Here is an 18,860-nt window from a genome sequence, read left to right on the forward strand (position 1 = left end):
CCACAGGCTAGGCCCCTTCCGTACCTTGCAGAGCTCCAGCCAGGGGTAGCTAGCCCTTCGTGGCTCCGCCCCAGCACTTGCTCAGGGAAGATGTGGCTGGCTCTCAACTCAAACCCGAGGGGCTTTCCTCCCATGCACCTCCTGCCTTCTGCAGCTAAAGGGCAGACAGTTGGGAGGGTCCTGGGGAACCCTGTGCCCCCAAGCAGAGTCACTGGAGGCCTGGCTCCAGCTAAAGCCCCCTGGGACTCCCCCCTTGCTTCTTGTAGGACCAGGGACCAAGAGCAAGTCAGGCTCTAAAGGTACGAGGCTGCCCCAGGCTGGAGGGGCCCCGCCTGGGCTGGGGCACATGGAAACCATTTCTCTGCTTCTTCCAGATGGTCAGGGCCCAAAGAGGCCCTCAAAGTTTCTGCAGGTGGTACAGCTGGGGCAGGCCCAGTGCAGCTACATCAGCCCCCAGCAGGCCAGCCAGCCCAGCACTGCTAGTGGGCTGGATTCCAAAGGGTGAGTGGGCTTGCCAGGCCAAGGAGGCATCTGGGGCTTAGTGGGGAGCCCTCCATGATGGCTGCAGGCCAGGGTACTTGGGACAGGCCAAGCCTTCCTGAGGGGGAGGGCATGAGCTGAGGCTGTTCCCAAATCTGAGGGTGTGCCATCTGACTTAAGCCTGCAAAGATGTTTTCTAAGCATTTCTCAATGTTTGTTTCTATCTGATTTGGTAAACTTAAGGCCCGGGTAGCCTCCTTGGGTACTAATGAGGACAGTCAAATGTGAAGGATAGACAGCCAGGCGGGCGCATAGAATCAAAGGGCACTGTATAATGTTGCTATTTTTGTGGTCAAAACAGTACTGGCATCTCCTTATGATTCAACTTAAATACAGGCCAAGATGACTTTTATACCCATCCTTCCTGTCACAAGATTGCTGACCCTGCACCATCTCCCTTTTGTCTATTGGCAACATAGCCAGGAGTCTATCCAGATGCTGTCCTTCTCAGCCAGGGTTCCAGGTTCCCTGGTGGCCCCTGCAGCCCCTGGCCAGGGTGGTAATCATAGTCACAGTGTGTGAATGTGGGGGTCACCGACCACAGACTCAGATGGCTGTTATACATTTGCTTCCCCAGTGCTGGGGCCACTGCCAGGGTGCTGACCTGTCCCATGGAGTCTGGACCCCCTTGGGCCAGAGGGATGGAAGGCTGGAGAGCCCTGTGGGGAGCTCTGAGAGAGAGAGAGAGAGAGAGAGTGATTGGCACGTGTGATTAGGGGCTGGCAAACCCACATTCTGCAGGGCAGACCACAGGCTGGAGCCCGGAGAAGAGGAGCCAAAGGCAGTCAGTGGGCAGAGTCACCTCTTCTTTGGGGAGGTCAGTCTTTCTATCGAGTGTTGGAGGATGCCCACCACACTGAAGGGTGAAGCACCACCTCTGCTTTACTCAGAGTCAACTGATTTAATTGCTTATCTCATCTAAAAATCACCTTCACAGAAACATCTAGAATAAGGTTTGACCTAGCCAGGTTGACATATAAAATCCACCATTGTGGGGGCTCAGGGCTGGGTCTGCCAGCTGTACAGAGTTGTTCCAGTGTCCCACAGCTCCATCAGTCATCCTGGATGCTCTGACTGAAGGCCCAGCCCCTGCTGGGGGGCAAGTTCCAGCTCCAGTGACTCTTGCCCCGTAGCCCCACCATCCCCACTTCTGGGACCACCAAGTATCTTTAAGGCACCCCTCTGATTTCCTCCTACAATGCCCCTAACATCTCACATACGCCTGCTACGTTCTCCAGCCATGATGAGAGACCACAGGACAGACCTCCTGACCCGTCTCCGCTGCCCGCCCCCAGCCAGCCCCTGCCCGCCTCGTTCCCCTGTCCCCCAGCTCCTCCCACTCAGCCACCCTGAGCCCCAGCAGCCTTGAGGGGCCACGACTGTCAAGGAAACAGGCATGGGTCTGGCTCCAGCTCCAGAGTCCACCTGTGGGCCCAGGACCCACGGGGGCTGAGGGGGTTCAGCAGTGCAGTGATGTGACGGGACCTGGGCCTTCTTTCACTGCTTTTCTCTTACATTGAGGTGTTACTGACGTACCGCAAAATGAGCAAATCTTACATGACCACATAGGTTTTTACACACCTAGTCACACCCAGATACAAATACAAAGCATTCCTGGTGCCCAGAACCCCTTCACGCCCTCCCCAGGGGACAACCCCACACCCAAGAGGTAACCACTGTTCTGATCTCCATTGCCCTGGGATATGCTCCCTGTTCTCAGATTTGGCCTGCTTAGGCACGTCCTGCTGTTCAGGCTGAGCGTGGGCTGCAGCAGGCCACCTGCACTGGGGCTGTTTGGTATCCCAGGGCTGAGGAAGCCCACATCTCGGCCTACTCTTCCTGTGGGTACCCGTCTGGGTTGTCTCCACTTCGTGGCTGTTTTGATTAAAGCTGCCCTGCACACAATCTTGACCGTTTATAAATGAGCCCTGTGTTACACGTGAGCACAGTTTCTGTTGGGAGTGGAACTGCTGGCACTCAGGGTGGGTGTGGGTGTAGCTTCAGCAGCTTCTGCTGAGCGGCCTCCATAGCAGCTGCCCTTTTACACTCCAGCAGCAGGCACAAGAGCACGGTATTGTAAGTCCCTTTCATTCCAGGCATTCTGGCAGGTTGTGTTAAAATAGCACTGGTAGGAAAGTTGAAGTCAGTGAGGCCAATGGACCAGGAGACAACTGCCACTGAAACGGGGTTTTTACAAGGTTCCCAGGGGAGGGGGCATGCCCGGCCTCCTGGGCCACATGGGGAAGCACCAGCATGGGTCAGGAGGCTGAGGCAGTGCTGCAGCCTTTATTATGGTGTCCGTGGGAAGGAACAGGTGAGACAGGTGAGCAGGCGAGGATTGGCTAGCTTGAATAATTTCAGGCCTCTGGGGCACAGGGACTGTCCTGAGCTGTCTGGTACCTGGCCCTGGGGTGACTGGAAACGGGGGGATAGCAGCCCCAAGTGTGAGCTTGGGATGGATGTGGGCTCTGGACTGGCTCGTTTACATTTGAAAATCACTTTCAAGGGCATATCCTTTACTCTGTAGGCACTGGCCAGGCCTGGGAGGGGCAGTCAATCGGAAGACAGAAAAGTAGGAAATCCAGGGGTGGGGTGGTATCTCAGTTCGATTTTGATGATGAATATGATGGCCATTCGGATGTCGTTTTTGGTGTCTGTTCAACTTTTGAACATTTTTATTGAATTGGCCTTCCTCTGGTTTTCTGTTAGTTCTTTGTATGTTCTAGATGCCAGTCCTTTATGTACTAGGCATAGTGTAAATATCTTCACCCAGTCTGTGTCTTTTTACTCTCTTAATGTTATCTTTTGAGTAGTTTGCCAACCTTTGCTTTTTCATTTGGTGCATTTTTTATCCTATTTAAGAAATTCTTGCCAACCCCAAAGTCCCTAAAATATTCTAGGCTTCCGGAGGCTTTATTGTTTATGGGCTTGGATGAGTGTGGTGGGGATGGGGACAGTGGGTGGCCCGGGGGCTTCCCCCTCACTCTCTCCCCTTCTCTCCTTCCTGGTCTCTGTATCTTCTCATCCCTTCTATGCTCCAACCTCTGTCCATCCTTCTTTCCAGTGGCCTGGCCACTCCCTCCCTGGTCTCCAACCTGTTCCAAAGCTCCATGCTCCTGTAGGTGTCCCCCACCAAATGTTCGGCACACCTCCCATGTCCTGAACTTGCTTCTTGGGCTGGAAAGGGACCCAAGTGCTACCAATTTCCAAGCTCATTTTCATCTTTATGCATCCTGGCCAAACCTTGTGGAGAAGACTGGCCACTGTTGGTGGGCCAGGCACATGCATTGGGTTTCCTCTGATCGCTGTAACGCCTGATGGTGGGGGCTGTTATTTCCAGTTTGGTGTTGGATGGAGGCTCCAAGAGATTAGATGTGCATGGCTCCTCTGCCTGGGCTGCCCCTCAGCCCTGGAGCTCCCACCATCAAGGCCCCACATAGGGAGAGTCCCTGAAAGGAGAGGTTTGGTATCCCACTGTTCTGGGCTCCTGCATCTGTTTGCCAGGTGACGAGGGCTGCTGAGTACAGCTGTGCAGGTTGTGGACTGCATAAGGCGCTCAGCCAAGAGAGCAAGTGGGGCCTGAAATCTAGCCCACCACCAGGCAATGTCCATCTGGAAGGTAGACTCTCAGAAATGCACATTACGGGCCCACCATGCCCCTCAGGTGACCCTGGGCAGTTGGCTCACTCTCTGAATTGCATGTTCTTCATTTGCCAAATGCACATCAGTGTGTATACTGTGCAAGGTACAGGCATGGTGAGTGCTTTAGTTGTTACTGTGGCCCCTCTGGGAAGCCCTCCAGGGCTCCCCCATGGGATTCCCACATGGCTCTGCACACTTACCACCTCCCCATTGCAGGCAGTTCGGGGCCTGGCATGTGTCAGGCCTCAGCCCAGGTTCCTCTGGCTGTGAGTCTGCCCACCTGCTCCTTGGCTGGGGGAACGTTCCCATCCAGGCAGGGGCCCATGCCAGAGCAGGCCAGGAGAGGTGATGAAAGCAGGTTTAGAGGTCTGCCGAGGTCAGGTCCCCATCCAGCAGGGCTCTCCAGGGCCCCACACTGAGTACGCAAAGCCCACATAGCCTTTCATGCACCCCGTGGGTGGGTGGGCCCAGGATGATCCCTGCCCCTGTCAAATGGGTTCTGTCAACCCCAGGGGACAGTGGGGTGCTCATGGTCAACCAGAGAAACCTCTGAATGTCACAGGATACCTAAGAGTAGGGAGATCAAGGACAAGTGCCAAGACCAAATACAGAGAGGGGCAGTGGGCAGAGAAGGGCCCAAAGGTAGTTGTTAAGAAAAGAATGATAATGGGGATGGGCAGTTGTAGCAGTGGGAGGTGCAGGTGCAAAGGCCCTGAGGTGGGGTCAGCACCTGGCGAGACAGAAAAGGAGCTGGTAGGGTAGGGGCAGAGTAACCTCAGGGGTGAGATGAGGGCAGAGACAGAGAGGATGGCAGGAATCCCGCAGGCTCCAGGGAGGAGACTGAGATTCATTCTAACTGGGGTGAGATTAGCTAACTGAATTTTGAAACTATCTCCTGGCTGCTGTGTGACAGCTGTGGGGCCAGGAGGTGTCTGGTGCCCATGCCAGGTTAACTGGTGGGCTGGATGAAGGGATGAGGAGTATGGGAGGGGGGGAGGTGCTCTGGTGATGCCAGGCGTCTACACTGTGGTGGCTGGACACCCTGCATCAGACCTCTGCACCCCAGGCTGGGCAGCATTGCCCTGACCCCATGTCTCTCTACAGGTCAAACTCCACCCTGAATGAGGACACAGACAGCGATGGGGAGGTCAGTGGCCCCACTCTGCGTGGGGGCTGTGGGAGCTGGTCCCCCCCAGACCCACCCAGCCTGCCTGCACACATGGGTCCCTTTGCAGGAGCTGGAGCTATACTTCACGGAGCCCCAGCAGCTCCTGGACATCTTCACAGAGCTAGAGGAGAAGAACCTCTCACTGATCCAGAACACCCAGGAGACGGAGGAGACGCTGGAGGAGCTGAACTTCTCCTTGAGAAACACCCAGACACGCATGTAGGTCCTGTGCCAGAACCAGATGGGTGGGGGTGGGCTCCAGCACTGGCTGTCATCCTGCCACTGCCAACAGACACTGGGAGCCGGGCAGTGTGGCCGCTCCCAGGGTCAGGTGGGCGGAGCCACACAGGGCTGGTCCCCTCCCTGCCCTGGAGCAGCCTGCACCCAGGGTGGGACATCGCCAAGGACCTGCCACCTGGGTGCGTCTGGTGCATGCTGGGTCAGGCCCTGCAAGGATAAGGCAAGGCCATGCCTCACAGAGCTAACGTTCAGTGGGGAAGACAAACCACAGACAGGCCCACACATCCAACCTGGAGGTACTGACACATGCTCGCTGGAAAACAGAATGATGTAAGGGGTCTGAGGCAGATGGGAGGAGGCAGGGGAGAGTCATTTGAGCCAGGCACTTTCTGAGCAAGGGAAAGCCACATGGAGATCTGTTGGATGAGGGCTCCACACAAAAGGAAAGCAAGTGCAAATGCCCTGAGGTAGAAGCTGGCCCAAGGCTTTGACATCCCAGGGGAGCCATGTTCTTGAGTGTCCATGTCCTGTTGGCACCTGCTCTCCCAGCAGGAGACTCCAGAATGATGTGAAACCATCATTTGGGCAAGATTGTGTTTCCCAGAAAGCTGGGAGGCAGCAGAGACAGAGCAAGATGAGCTGAGGAGAAGCAGGTAACCTGCCAGGTTTCAAGAACCTGATGAAAGAACACACACACACATGTACATGGCAGAATCCTGGAGGTGCTGTCGGTCGTCGGTCATCGGCCAGCTGAGCCACTTGCATAGCTGCGCCAGCCCGAAGAGCACTGACGTTTTATCTCCAAGGGAGTCACAGTCTGTACACATTTTACTTCCATGAACTCAGCCACCCTTTCTCAGTAAATAAGTATATACATATATACATAAAATAAACACTTAAAATATATAAAACAAATAATCTGAATAGGTCTATCTATTAAGGAATTGATCCAATAATTAATGATCTTCCAAAGCAGAAAGCACCAAACCCAGATGGTTTACTGGTGAGTTCTACCACATGTTTATGGAAGAAACTACACCGATTCTCTACCGTCTCTTTCAGACAGTAGAAACAGAGGGAGTACTTCTAACTCCACAGACCAGCATCTCTCATAAACATAGATGTAAAAACCCTCAGCAAAATATCAACTGAATTCAACAATGTATAAAGAATTATATACCATGACCAAGTGGGATTTTCCTAGGTATGCAAGGCTGATTCAACATATAAAAATCAATTAATATAATCAGTCACATCAACAAGCTAATGAAGAAAAATCACATGATCATATCAATAGATGCAGAAAAAGCATGTGATAAACTCTTAACACCCTTTCATAAAAACACTTTCAATAAATTAGGAATACAGCAGAATTTCCTTGACTTGATAAAACCCTAAAGCTAACATCATGCTTTCCTGCTAAGATCAGGAACAAGGCAAAGATGTCCTCTGCTTTTCAACACCTTACCAGGAGACCTCGTTAATGCAATAAAAGAAGAAAAGCAAATAAAATATACAGGTTTCTCCACTATCCAAAAGTAGCACATACATATGAAACCTTTTGTAAACCAAAATGATACAAAGCAAAGGAGCAATTCCCATTCTCTATATGAAAAATTTTTATTTTAGGGTTGCAGGCACAAATAATAACCTCTTTTAGGCTTTTCTGATACCTTGAGACACATCTTGCTAATGGACACACAAAATAAGTCGAGGTAAGGCACAGACACTCAGAGACCCAGTTCAGAGCTCCAGTGGCCTGCTGCCGCTGTTGAGTGTGACTCCCAGGGAGGGGCTGGACATGGCCACTCTCATACTTGGCATGCGTGCTGCCCATGTAACAGCTCACTGCAAAGCAAATGCTGAATGCTATTTTTGTTTTTCACCTTTTTTTGTAAAAGCAAAAATCCTCTTCATATTTCTTTCAGTCAGGGAAAACAGGTACTGAGGTAGGTCTTTAACAAAAGCTAAGTGGCCTAACCCAAAGTTTCAGAAAGTGGGAGATACTTGTATACAGATGGGGAAGGAAAAAAATGAAACTTTTTGTTCACAAATGATACTATCTGTGAGAAAATCTGAACAAATCAACCAAAAACTCCTGGAACTAGTAAGCCATTACAGCAAGGTTACAAAATATAATGTTAGTATACAAAAATCAATCACTTTCCTATATAGCAGCAATGAACAAGTGGAGTTTGAAATTGAAAACACAATACCAATTATATTAGCAACTCCCAAAATGAAATTCTTATGTATAAATCAAACAAAATGTGAACAAGATCTCTGTGAAGAAAACTACACAATTCTGAATGAACAAAATAAAAAAAGAGCTAAACAAATAGATACATTCCATATTTATGGGTAGTAAGACTCAATATTGTCAAGATATCAGTTCTTCCCAACTTGATCGATTCAATTCAATCCCAGTCAGAATTCTAGCAAATTGTTTTGTGTATATTGACAAACTGATTCTGCAGTTTATAGAGAGAGGTGAAAGACCCAGAACAGCTAACATAATATTGAAGGGGAAGAGCAAAATTGGAGGACTGACACTAGCCAACTTAAGACTTATTATAAAGCTACACTAATCAAGATGTGTGGTATTGGCAAAAGAATAGACAAGTAGATCAATGGAACAGAGTCAAGAGCTCAGAAATAGACCACACAAACACCGTCAATTGACCTTTGAACAAACTCACAGAAGCAAAGATATTCTTTTCAATAAATGCCGGACTTACACATACAAAAAATAAAAAAGAAAGAATATAGAGATGACCTTACACCCTTCACAAAAACAAACTCAAAATGGATCACAAACCTAACGGTAAAATGCAAAACTATAAAACTCCTAGAAGAAAACTTAGGGGAAAATCTAGATGATCTTGTGTCTGGTAATGACTTTTTAGATATAATACCAAAGTTACAATCTGTGAAAGAAATAATTGAAAAGATTGACTTCATTAAAATTTAAAAATTCTGCCTTATGAAAGGCAATGTCAAGAGAATGAGGAAACAAACCACAGGCTGGGAAAAAATATTTGCAAAATATATACCTGATAAAGGACTGTTATCTGAAATATAAAGAACTCCTAAAATTTAACAGTAAGAAAAATGAACAGTCTCATTTAAAAGTGGGCCAAAGACCTGAACAGACACCTCATCAAAGAATATGTACAGATGGAAAACCTGGCATGTGAGATGTTCATCAGATGTCATTAAGGAATTACAATGAGATAAGATTATCTACACCTAGTAGAATGGCCAAAATCCAAAAGACTGACACCACCAAATGCTGATGAGGATGTGGAGTAACAGGAATGCTCACTCATTGTTGGCAGGAATGCAAAATGGCACAGCCATTTTGGAAGACAGTTTGGCAGTTTCTTACAAAGCTAAACATACTCTTACAATATGATCCAGCAATCACATCCCTTGGTATTACCCAAATAGTCAAAAATTACATCCACTCAAAAATCTGCACATGGATGTTTATAACAGCTTTATTTATAATTAACAAAACTTGGAAGCAATCAAGATGTCTTTCAGTGGATGAATGTATAAACAAACTTTAGTCCATCTAGACAAAGGAATACTATTCAGCACTAAAAAATACTATCCAAAACTACCAAGCCATGAAGAGACAAGGGGACCTTAAATGCATATCACATTACTAAGTGAAAGAAGCCAATCTGAAAAGGCTACAAACTGTATGATTCCAACTGTAGGGCATTCTGGAGAAGGTGCAACTATGGAGACAATAAAAGGACCAGTAGTTCACAGGAGTTAAGGGGAAGGAGGGACGAAGAGATGGAGCACAAAGAATATTTAGGGTAGTGAAAATACTCTGTATGATACTGTAACGGTATGCATCATTGTACATTTGTCCAAACCCATCACATGCACACCACCAAGAGTGAGCCCTCAAGTAAAACTATGGACTTTGGGTTTTGATGATGTGTCAGCATGGGCTCAGCATTTGTAACAAATGGACCACTCTGGTGCAGGATGTCAGTAATGAGGGAGGTTGGTGGGGACAGAGGATATCTGGGAAATCTCCATACCTTCCACTCAATTTTGCTATGAGTGGAAGGCACAGAGATTGTAAAATTGTTTTTAAAAATGAAGTCTCTACTAAAAAGTACAACGATAAGTGAGTGGTCTGTTCTAACACTGGAAGAAAGAATGGCTGTGTTAGAGATAGTGCACCAAAAAATCCCAGCAATGTTCATAGAAAAATAATTCATACTAGACAAGAACTGGAAATCGACATGTCCGTCAGCAGGTGTGCAGGTAAACACAATGTGCTGTATCTATACCATGTGCATTAAATGTCTATTGCTGCTCTAACCAACTACTGCAAAGGGAGAGCCTAAAACAAAACACATTTATGCTCTTGCAGTTCTGGAAGCCAGAATTCCAAAGTGGATCTTACTGGGCTAAAAATCAAGGTATCAGCAGAGCTGCTTTACTTTCTGGAGGTTGGAAAGAAGCCTCATGTCATCTTTTCCAGCTTCTAAGTGCTACTTGGACCCTTTCCATTTTGAAACAAGCAGTGCCAGTTGAGTCTTTCTCACATGGCATTCTTTACTGTCTCTCCTGCCTCCCTCTTCCATTTAGAAGGACCCTAGTGATTACACAACGCCGCCATCTCAAGGTCAGCTGGAATATAGTCATAGATTCATGGTATTATGATAGGGGGCCATTGCACACCATGGAGATCTACTCAGCCATAAAAGGAACAGACTGCATGCAGGTAACACCATGAGTGAACCTCACAAACATCATGCTGAGGGGAGAAGTCAGGCACCAGAAAATGCCCACTACATTACTAATTTGCAGTGCGCAAACCAGCTCCGTTATCTATTGCTGCATAACAAATTACCCCAAATGGTGGCTTAATATTACTATACAGGTCCTGTCCTGTTCTCTGCCCACCTTGCTGCAGTCTGATTGTGACACCCAGGCCCCATCTCTCCAGGGAGGGCCAGTGGGAGCCCGGGCCAGGACCTCTGAGGACCCCGGGCAGGCTGGGGTAGCTACAGAGTCTAAGCACCAGTTAGTTCTGTGTTCCCAGCAGCCAGAGCGTGAGGGAAGAACGGACCAGGGAGAAGACAAGCAGAAGTGGTCAGGTGAGGTGAAAGCTGAGGATGGGTGTCCGACCCCTCCTGGATTCTGCCACAAGGGAACAAAGCAGAGAAATGAAGCCTGAATGCCTTCCTGGAAGGCATGCAAACCTTCCTTCTGGAAGGACCAGCCCAACCAGCAAATTAGAAAATGAGAGAAGGAATCCAGCAGAAACCCAGACAGCCCATCACTGCAACGAGCCAGAGGGGGAGGTAAGGACCAGTCTTGGGGCAGTTGGGGCCACCATACAGAGCCAGCCACACATGAGGCGCCACAACCAGAAGTGCTTGCCGGCGCCCACCTCTGGCTGAGGGAGACCTGTGTCAGCTACGTTAGGCACCTGCAACCCACGGCTGCCCCTCCAACGGAAATAAGACGCCACAGCTCAGGGAAAGCTACCTACATATCCAGCCCAGGCTTCGACCCGACACTCAATTAAAATGGCCCAACTCATTGTAAGTCCCAGGTGCTGGACTAGCACTGACTTCCTGTTCTAAAGACAAGCAAGCAGTAAAATGTCACTGGAAGCATGAGAAAGAAAATACATCATTAAGGGGATGTGATTGACAATCCAAGTAAATGTAGAAACTGCAAAAATTAGAAGAAACATCTTAATTCCTTCCCCATGAGGCTGTACACCTGCCACTGGAGAGACCCATCTGGGCACAGGAAACCCCACATGGGTTAAGGCCATGACCACAGTGAGGACCAGATGTGACTGGCAATCAGCGCAGAAGAGGGAGCGATGCTACGCCAGGGCCAGCTCCCCAGAACTCGGAGGAAGAGGACAGGTGGTGACACGGCAGGAGCAAAGCCCGGAGTCCAGGGCGAGCGCATGCAAGTGGCACATGGGAGGAATTCCAGCAGAGGACGACAGACGAACGGGAGGGGACGCGAAAGCCAACTCAGTGGTGGGGAGAACTAACTGTGCAAGGCTGGGCTGAGCGCAGGGGAAGGGGCACCCACCGGACACAGCCCCCCGGGATGAAGAGGGAGGAGAAAAAGCCAGACACTCAAGCACACAATGACGACAAACCGCCAGCTCCCTGTAAAGGCTCAGAACTAAGTGCATCCGCCCACTTCCTCCCCGACCCTACGTGCCGGGTCCCGCAGAGCACTGAGCTTGGGGTTGTGGAGTGAAGAGGGTCTCTCTTTCAGTTTATTCCCTTTCTTAGGGTGGTAAAATCTACTTAACAAAGTTTACCATCTTAATCATTTTCAGGTGTGCAGATCAGTGGTACTAAGTATTCACACCATTGTGCATCCATCACCTCCATCCCCAAAACTCTTTACATCTTGTAAAACTGAAGCCCTAGACCTATTAAAAACTAACTTTCCCCACCACCCCATCAGCCCCTGGCACCCACCTTTCTACTTTCTGTCCCTATGAATGTGATGGCTCTAGGACCTCAAGGAAGTGGAATCACACAGTATGTGTCCTTCTGGGACTGGCTTACTTCACTGACTATAACGTCCTCAAGGTTCATCCGTGTAGCATGTGCCAGAACTGCCTTTTAAGGCTGAATAATATTCCATTGTATGTATGCACTGCATTTTGCTTATCCATTCATCCAGCAATGGATATGGGTTGCTTCCATGTTTTAGCTATTATGAAATTAGCTGCTATGACATAGTGTACAAATATTTCTTCAAGACTCTGCTTTTAATTCTTTTGGGTATACACCCAGAAGTGGAATTGCTGAATCATATGGTAATTCTATTTTTAACTTTTTGAGGAACTGCTGTATTGTTTTTCCACAATGGCTGCATCATTTCACATTTCCACCAACAGGGCACAAGAGTTCCGGTATCTCCACATCCTCCCCAACACTTGTTTGCTGGTTTTTTTTATCGTAGCCATCCTAATGGGTATGAGGTGGTATCTCATCGTAGTCTTATTTGATTTCCCTACTCTCATGTACTTATTCACATATCTTCTCTGCAGAAATGTCTGTTCAGGTCCTTTACCCATTATTTTTTTTCATTTTATTATCATTAATCTACAATTACATGAAGAACATTATGGTTACTAGACTCCCCCCTTCACCAAGCTCCCCCCCCACAAACCCCATTACAGTCACTGTCCATCAGTGTAGTAAGATGCTGTAGACTCACTACTTGTCTTCTCTGTGTTGCACAGCCCTCCCCATGCCCCCGCCACATTATACATGCTAATCGTAAGGCCCCCTTTCTTTTTCCCCGCCCTTATCCCTCCCTTCCCTCCCATTCTCCCCAGTCCCTTTCCCTTTGGTAACTGTTAGTCCATTCTTGGGTTCTGTGATTCTACTGCTATTTTGTTCCTTCAGTTTTTCTTTGTTCTTATTCTTATACTCCACATATGAGTGAAATCATTTGGTATTTGTCTTTCTCCACCTGGCTTATTTCACTGAGCATAATACCCTCTAGCTCCATCCACGTTGTTGCAAATGGTAGGATTTGTTTTCTTCTTATGGCTGAATAAGATTCCATTGTGTATATGTACCACATCTTCTCTATCCATTCATCTACTTTAGGAAACAAACTGAGGGTTTAAAGCTTCCTAAAGCACTGAGCACAGCAGAGGGGGCACAGCATGTGGGCCACAGAGGCCCAAGGTGGGCTCCCTTCCTTACAGGGAGGGAGTCCATGCAGGCAGGATGGACACTTAGGTTGCTTCCTTACCTTAGCTACTGTAACTAGTGCTGCAATAAACATAGGGGTGCATATCTCTTTTTGAAACTGGGCTGCTGCATTCTTAGGGTAAATTCCTAGAAGTGGAATTCCTGGGTCAAATGGTATTTCCATTTAGAGCTTTTTGAGTAACCTCCATACTGCTTTCCACAATGGTTGAACTAATTTACATTCCCACCAGCAGTGTAGGAGGGTTCCCCTTTCTCCACAACCTCGCCAACATTTGTTGTTGTTTGTCTTTTGGATGGTGGCGATCCTTACTGGTGTGAGGTGATATCTCATTGTGGTTTTAACTTGCATTTCTCTGATGACAAGCGATGTGGAGCATCTTTTCATGTGTCTGTTGGCCATCTGAATTTCTTCATTGGAGAACTGCCTGTTCAGCTCCTCTGCCCATTTTTAAATTGGATTTTTTGCTTTTTGTTTGTTGAGGTGTGTGAGCTCTTTATATATTTTGGATGTCAACCATTTATCAGATGTGTCACTTATGAATATATTCTCCCATACTGTAGGGTACCTTTTTGTTCTATTGATGGTGTCCTTTGCTGTACAGAAGCTTTTCAGCTTGATATAGTACCACTTGTTCATTTTTGCTTTTGTTTCCCTTGCCCAGGAAGATATGTTCATGAAGAAGTCGCTCATGTTTATGTCCAAGAGATTTTTGCCTATGTTTTTTTCTAAGAGTTTTATGGTTTCATGACTTACATTCAGGTCTTTGATGCATTTTGAATTTACTTTTGTGTATGGGGTTAGACAGTGATCTAGTTTCATTCTCTTACATGTAGCTGTCCAGTTTTGCCAGCACCATCTGTTGAAGAGACTGTCATTTCCCCATTGTATGTCCATGGCTCCTTTATCATATATTAATTGACCATATATGTTTGGATTAATATCTGGGGTCTCTATTCTGTTCCACTGGTCTGTGGCTCTGTTCTTGTGCCAGTACCAAACTGTCTTGATTACTGTGGCTTTGTAGTAGAGCTTGAAGTTGGGGAGCAAGATTCCCCCCCCACTTTATTCTTTCTTCTCAGGATTGCTTTGGCTATTCGGGGTCTTTGGTGTTTCCATATGAATTTTTGAACTATTTCTTCTAGTTCGTTGAAGAATGTTGTTGGTAATTTGATAGGGCTTGTACCAAATCTGTATATTGCTTTGGGCACGATGGCCATTTTGACGATATTAATTCTTCCTAGCCAAGAGCATGGCATGAGTTTCCATTTGTTAGTGTCCTCTTTAATTTCTCTTAAGAGTGTCTTATAGTTTTCAGGGTATAAGTCTTTCACTTCCTTGGTAAGGTTTATTCCTAAGTATTTTATTCTTTTTGATGCAATTGTGAATGGAATTGTTTTCCTGATTTCTCTTTCTATTAGTTCATTGTTAGTGTATAGGAAAGCCACAGATTTCTGTGTGTTAATTTTGTATCCTGAATCTTTGCTGTATTCTGATATCAGTTCTAGTAGTTTTGGAGTGGAGTCTTTAGGGTTTTTTATGTACAATATCATGTCATCTGCAAATAGTGACAGTTTAACTTCTTCTTTACCAATTTAGATTCCTTGTATTTCTTTGTTTTGTCTAATTGCCGTGGCTAGGACCTCCAGTACTATGTTGAGTAACAGTGGGGAGAGTGGGCATCCCTGTCTTGTTCCCGATCTCAGAGGAAAAGTTTTCAGCTTTTCACTGTTCAGTATGATGTTGGCTGTGGGTTTATTATATATGGCCTTTATTATGTTGAGGTACCTGCCCTCTATACCCATTTTGTTGAGTTTTTATCATGAATGGATGTTGGATTTTGTCGAATGCTTTTTCAGCATCTATGGAGATGATCATTGATCATGTGGTTTTTGTCCTTCTTTTTGTTTATGTGGTGGATGATGTTGATGGATTTTCAGATGTTGTACCATCCTTGCATCCCTGGGATGAATCCCACTTGGTCGTGGTGTATGATCCTTTTGATGTATTTTTGAAGTCGGTTTGCTAATATTTTGTTGAGTATTTTTGTATCTATGTTCATCAGGGATATTGGTCTGTAATTTTCTTTTTTGGTGGGGTCTTTGCCTGGTTTTGGTATTAGGGTGATGTTGGCTTCATAGAATGAGTTTGGGAGTATTCCCTCCTCTTCTATTTTTTGGAAAACTTTAAGGAGAATGGGTATTATCTCTTCTCTGTATGTCTGATAAAATTCCGAGGTAAATCCGTCTGGCCTGGGGTTTTTTTTCTTGGGTAGTTTTTTGATTACCGCTTCAATATCTTTGCTGGTAATTGGTTTGTTTAGATTTTGTGTTTCTTCCTTGGTAGGTCTTGGAAGGTTGTATTTTTCTAGGAAGTTGTCCATTTCTTCTAGGTTTTCCAGCTTCTTAGCATATAGGTTTTCATAGTAGTCTCTAAAAATTCTTTGTGTTTCTGTTGGGTCCATCATGATGTTTCCTTTCTCATTTCTGATTCTGTTGGTGTGTGTTGATTCTCTTTTTCTCTTAATAAGTCTGGCTAGGGGCTTATCTATTTTTTTTTTTCTTCTCAAAGAGCCAACTCTTGGTTTCATTGATTTTTTTTCTATTGTTTTATTCTTCTCAATTTTATTTATTTCTTCTCTGATCTTTATTTGATCTTTATTATGTCCTCCTTCTGCTGACTTTCGGCCTCATTTGTTCTTCTTTTTCCAATTTTGATAATTGAACGTTAGACTATTCATTTGGGTTTGTTCTTCCTTCTTTAAATATGCCTGGATTGTTATATACTTTCCTCTTAAGATGCTTTCACTTTGTCCCACAGAAGTTGGGGCTTTGTGTTGTTGTTGTCATTTATTTCCATATATTGCTGGATCTCCATTTTAATTTGGTCGTTGATTCAGTGACTATTTAGAAGCGTGGTGTTAAGCCTCCATGTGTTTGTGGAACTTTATGCTTTCTTTGTACAATTTATTTCTAGTTTTATACCTTTGTGGTCTGAAAAGTTGGTTGGTAGAATTTCAATCTTTTTGAATTTACTGAGGCTCTTTTTGTGGCCTAGTATGTGGTCTATTCTGGAGAATGTTCCATGTGCACTTGAGAAGAATGTGTATCCTGTTGCTTTTGGGTGTAGAGTTCTGTAGATGTCTATTAGGTCCATCTGTCCTAGTGTGTTGTTCAGTGCCTGTGTCCTTACTTATTTTCTGTCTGGTGGATCTGTCCTTTGGAGTGAATGGTGTGTTGAAGTCTCCTTAAATGAATGTATTGCATTTTATTTCCTCCTTTAGTTCTGTTAGTATTTGTTTCACGTATGCTGGTGCTCCTGTGTTGGGTGCATATATATTTATAATGGTTATATCCTCTTGTTGGACTGAGCCCTTTATCATTATGTAATGTCCTTCTTTATCTCTTGTTACTTTCTTTGTTTTGAAGTCTATTTTGTCTGATACTAGTACTGCAACACCTGCTTTTTTCTCCCTATTGTTTCCATGAAATATATTTTTCCATCCCTTGACTTTTAGTCTGTGCATGTCTTTGGGTTTGAGGTGAGTCTCTTGTAAGCAGCATATAGATGGGTCTTGTTTTTTTGTCCATTCAGTGACTCTATGTCTTTTGATTGGTGCATTCCATCCATTTATATTTAGAGGGATGATCGATAGGTATGTACTGATTGCCATTGCAGGCTTTAGATTCGTGGTTACCAAAGGTTCCAGGTTACTTTCCTTACTATCTAAGAGTCTAACTTAACTCACTAGTATGCTGTTACAAACACAATCTAAAGGTTCTTTTCTATTTCTCCTCCTTTTTCTTCCTCCTTCATTCTTTATATATTAGGTATCAAATTCTGTACTTTTTGTCTATCCCTTGATTGACTTTGGGGATAGTTAATTTAATTTTGCATTTGCTTCATAATTAACTATTCTACTTTCTTTACTGTGGTTTTATTACCTCTGGTGACAGCTATTCAACCTTAGGATCACATCCATCTATAGCAGTCTCTCCAAAATAGACTGTAGAGATGGTTTGTGGGAGGTAAATTCTCTCAGCTTTTGCTTATCTGGAAATTGTTTAGTCCCTCCTTCAAATTTAAATGATAATCTTGCCGGATAAAGTAATCTTGGTTCCAGGCCCTTCTGCTTCATGGCATTAAATACATCATGCCCCTCCCTTCTGGCCTGTAAGGTTTCTGCTGAGAAGTCTGATGTTAGCCTGATGGGCTTTCCTTTGTTTGTGATCTTATTTCTGTTTCTGGCTGCTTTTAACAGTCTGTCCTTATCCTTGATCTTTCCCATTTTAATTACTATGTGTCTTGGTGTTGTCTTCCTTGGGTCCCTTGTGTTGGGAGATCTGTGGATCTCCATGGCCTGCAAGACTATCTCCTTCCCCAGATTGGGGAAGTTTTCAGCAACTACCTCCTCAAAGACACTTTCTATCCCTTTCTCTCTTCTTCTTCTTCTTCTTCTGGTATCCCTATAATGTGAATATTGTTCCGCTTGGATTGGTCACACAGTTCTCTCAATATTCTTTCATTCTTAGAGATCCTTTTTTCTCCCTGTGCCTCAGTTTCTTTTTATTCCTCTTCTCTAGTTTCTATTTAATTTATTATCTCCTCCACCGTATCCAACCTGCTTTTAATACCCTCCATTGTGCTCTTCAATGATTGGATCTCTGATCTGAATTCATTCCTGAGTTCTTGGATGTCTTTCCGTACCTCCATTAGAATGTTGATGATTTTTATTTTGAACTCCCTTTCAGGAAGAGTCACAAGGTCCATACCATTTAAATCTTTCTCAGGAGTTGTATTAACAATTTTACTGTGGACAAGGTTCCTTTGGCGTTTCATGTTTGTATATGGCGCCCTCAAGTGTCCAGAAGCTCTATTCTGGAGCTGCTCAGCCCCTGAAGCAATGTTGGGGTCACAGGGGAGTGGTACTGGTGCCTGGGGGGGTGGAAAGAGCTGTTCTCTGCCTTCTGGCTGCTGTGCCTGTCTCCACTGCCTGAGCCAGTGGGCCGGGCACACAGGTATAAGTTTTTGTCCCAGAGCAGCCGGATATGGATCCCTGCTTTCCACAAGTGGCCAGAATCCCAGTCTCCCCAGGATCTCTGCCTGTATTAACTTTCCAACCCAGTAGTCATGCGAGTCTCATGAAATCACCATGAAATGTAGGTTTGTGCTCCCAGTGCAGATCTCCGGAGCCAGGTATTCAGCAGTCCCAAGCCTTCTACTCCGTCCCTGCTCCATTTCTCTCTGTCCCGCTGGTGAGCTGGGGTAGGGGAAGGGCTCGGGTCCTGCGGAGCCACAGCTCTGGTTCGTTACCCCGTTTGGTGAGGTCTGCTCTTTTCTCCAGGTGTGTGCAGTCTGACGCCGTCCTCTTTCCTGTTGCTCTCTCGGGATTAGTTGTGCCAACTATATTTTCTAATTGTATCCAGACTTAGGAGGAAGCCTCTGTCTCTCCTCTCATGTCACCATCTTTAATCCATCTCCCTTTGCCTATTTTTGAGTCGGTCTTTGCTGTTGTTGTTATTGTTGA

At 45.9% G+C, this 18,860-nt stretch overlaps 1 protein-coding gene across 2 annotated transcripts in view; it reads left to right on the plus strand.

Annotated features, from left to right (window-relative positions):
- Positions 1–18,860, plus strand: part of CFAP100 (cilia and flagella associated protein 100) — a 56,984-nt gene that overhangs the window by 26,155 nt on the left and 11,969 nt on the right. For both annotated transcript variants that reach the window (XM_036911612.2, XM_036911611.2), the window contains 3 exons: positions 375–501; positions 5,287–5,329; positions 5,418–5,569. In XM_036911612.2, coding sequence (XP_036767507.2) covers positions 375–501; positions 5,287–5,329; positions 5,418–5,569 — 322 coding nt within the window. The remainder of the gene's footprint in view (positions 1–374; positions 502–5,286; positions 5,330–5,417; positions 5,570–18,860) is intronic.

The sequence above is a fragment of the Manis pentadactyla genome, chromosome 1 (assembly GCF_030020395.1).
Source record: "Manis pentadactyla isolate mManPen7 chromosome 1, mManPen7.hap1, whole genome shotgun sequence".
Lineage (NCBI taxonomy): Eukaryota > Metazoa > Chordata > Mammalia > Pholidota > Manidae > Manis > Manis pentadactyla.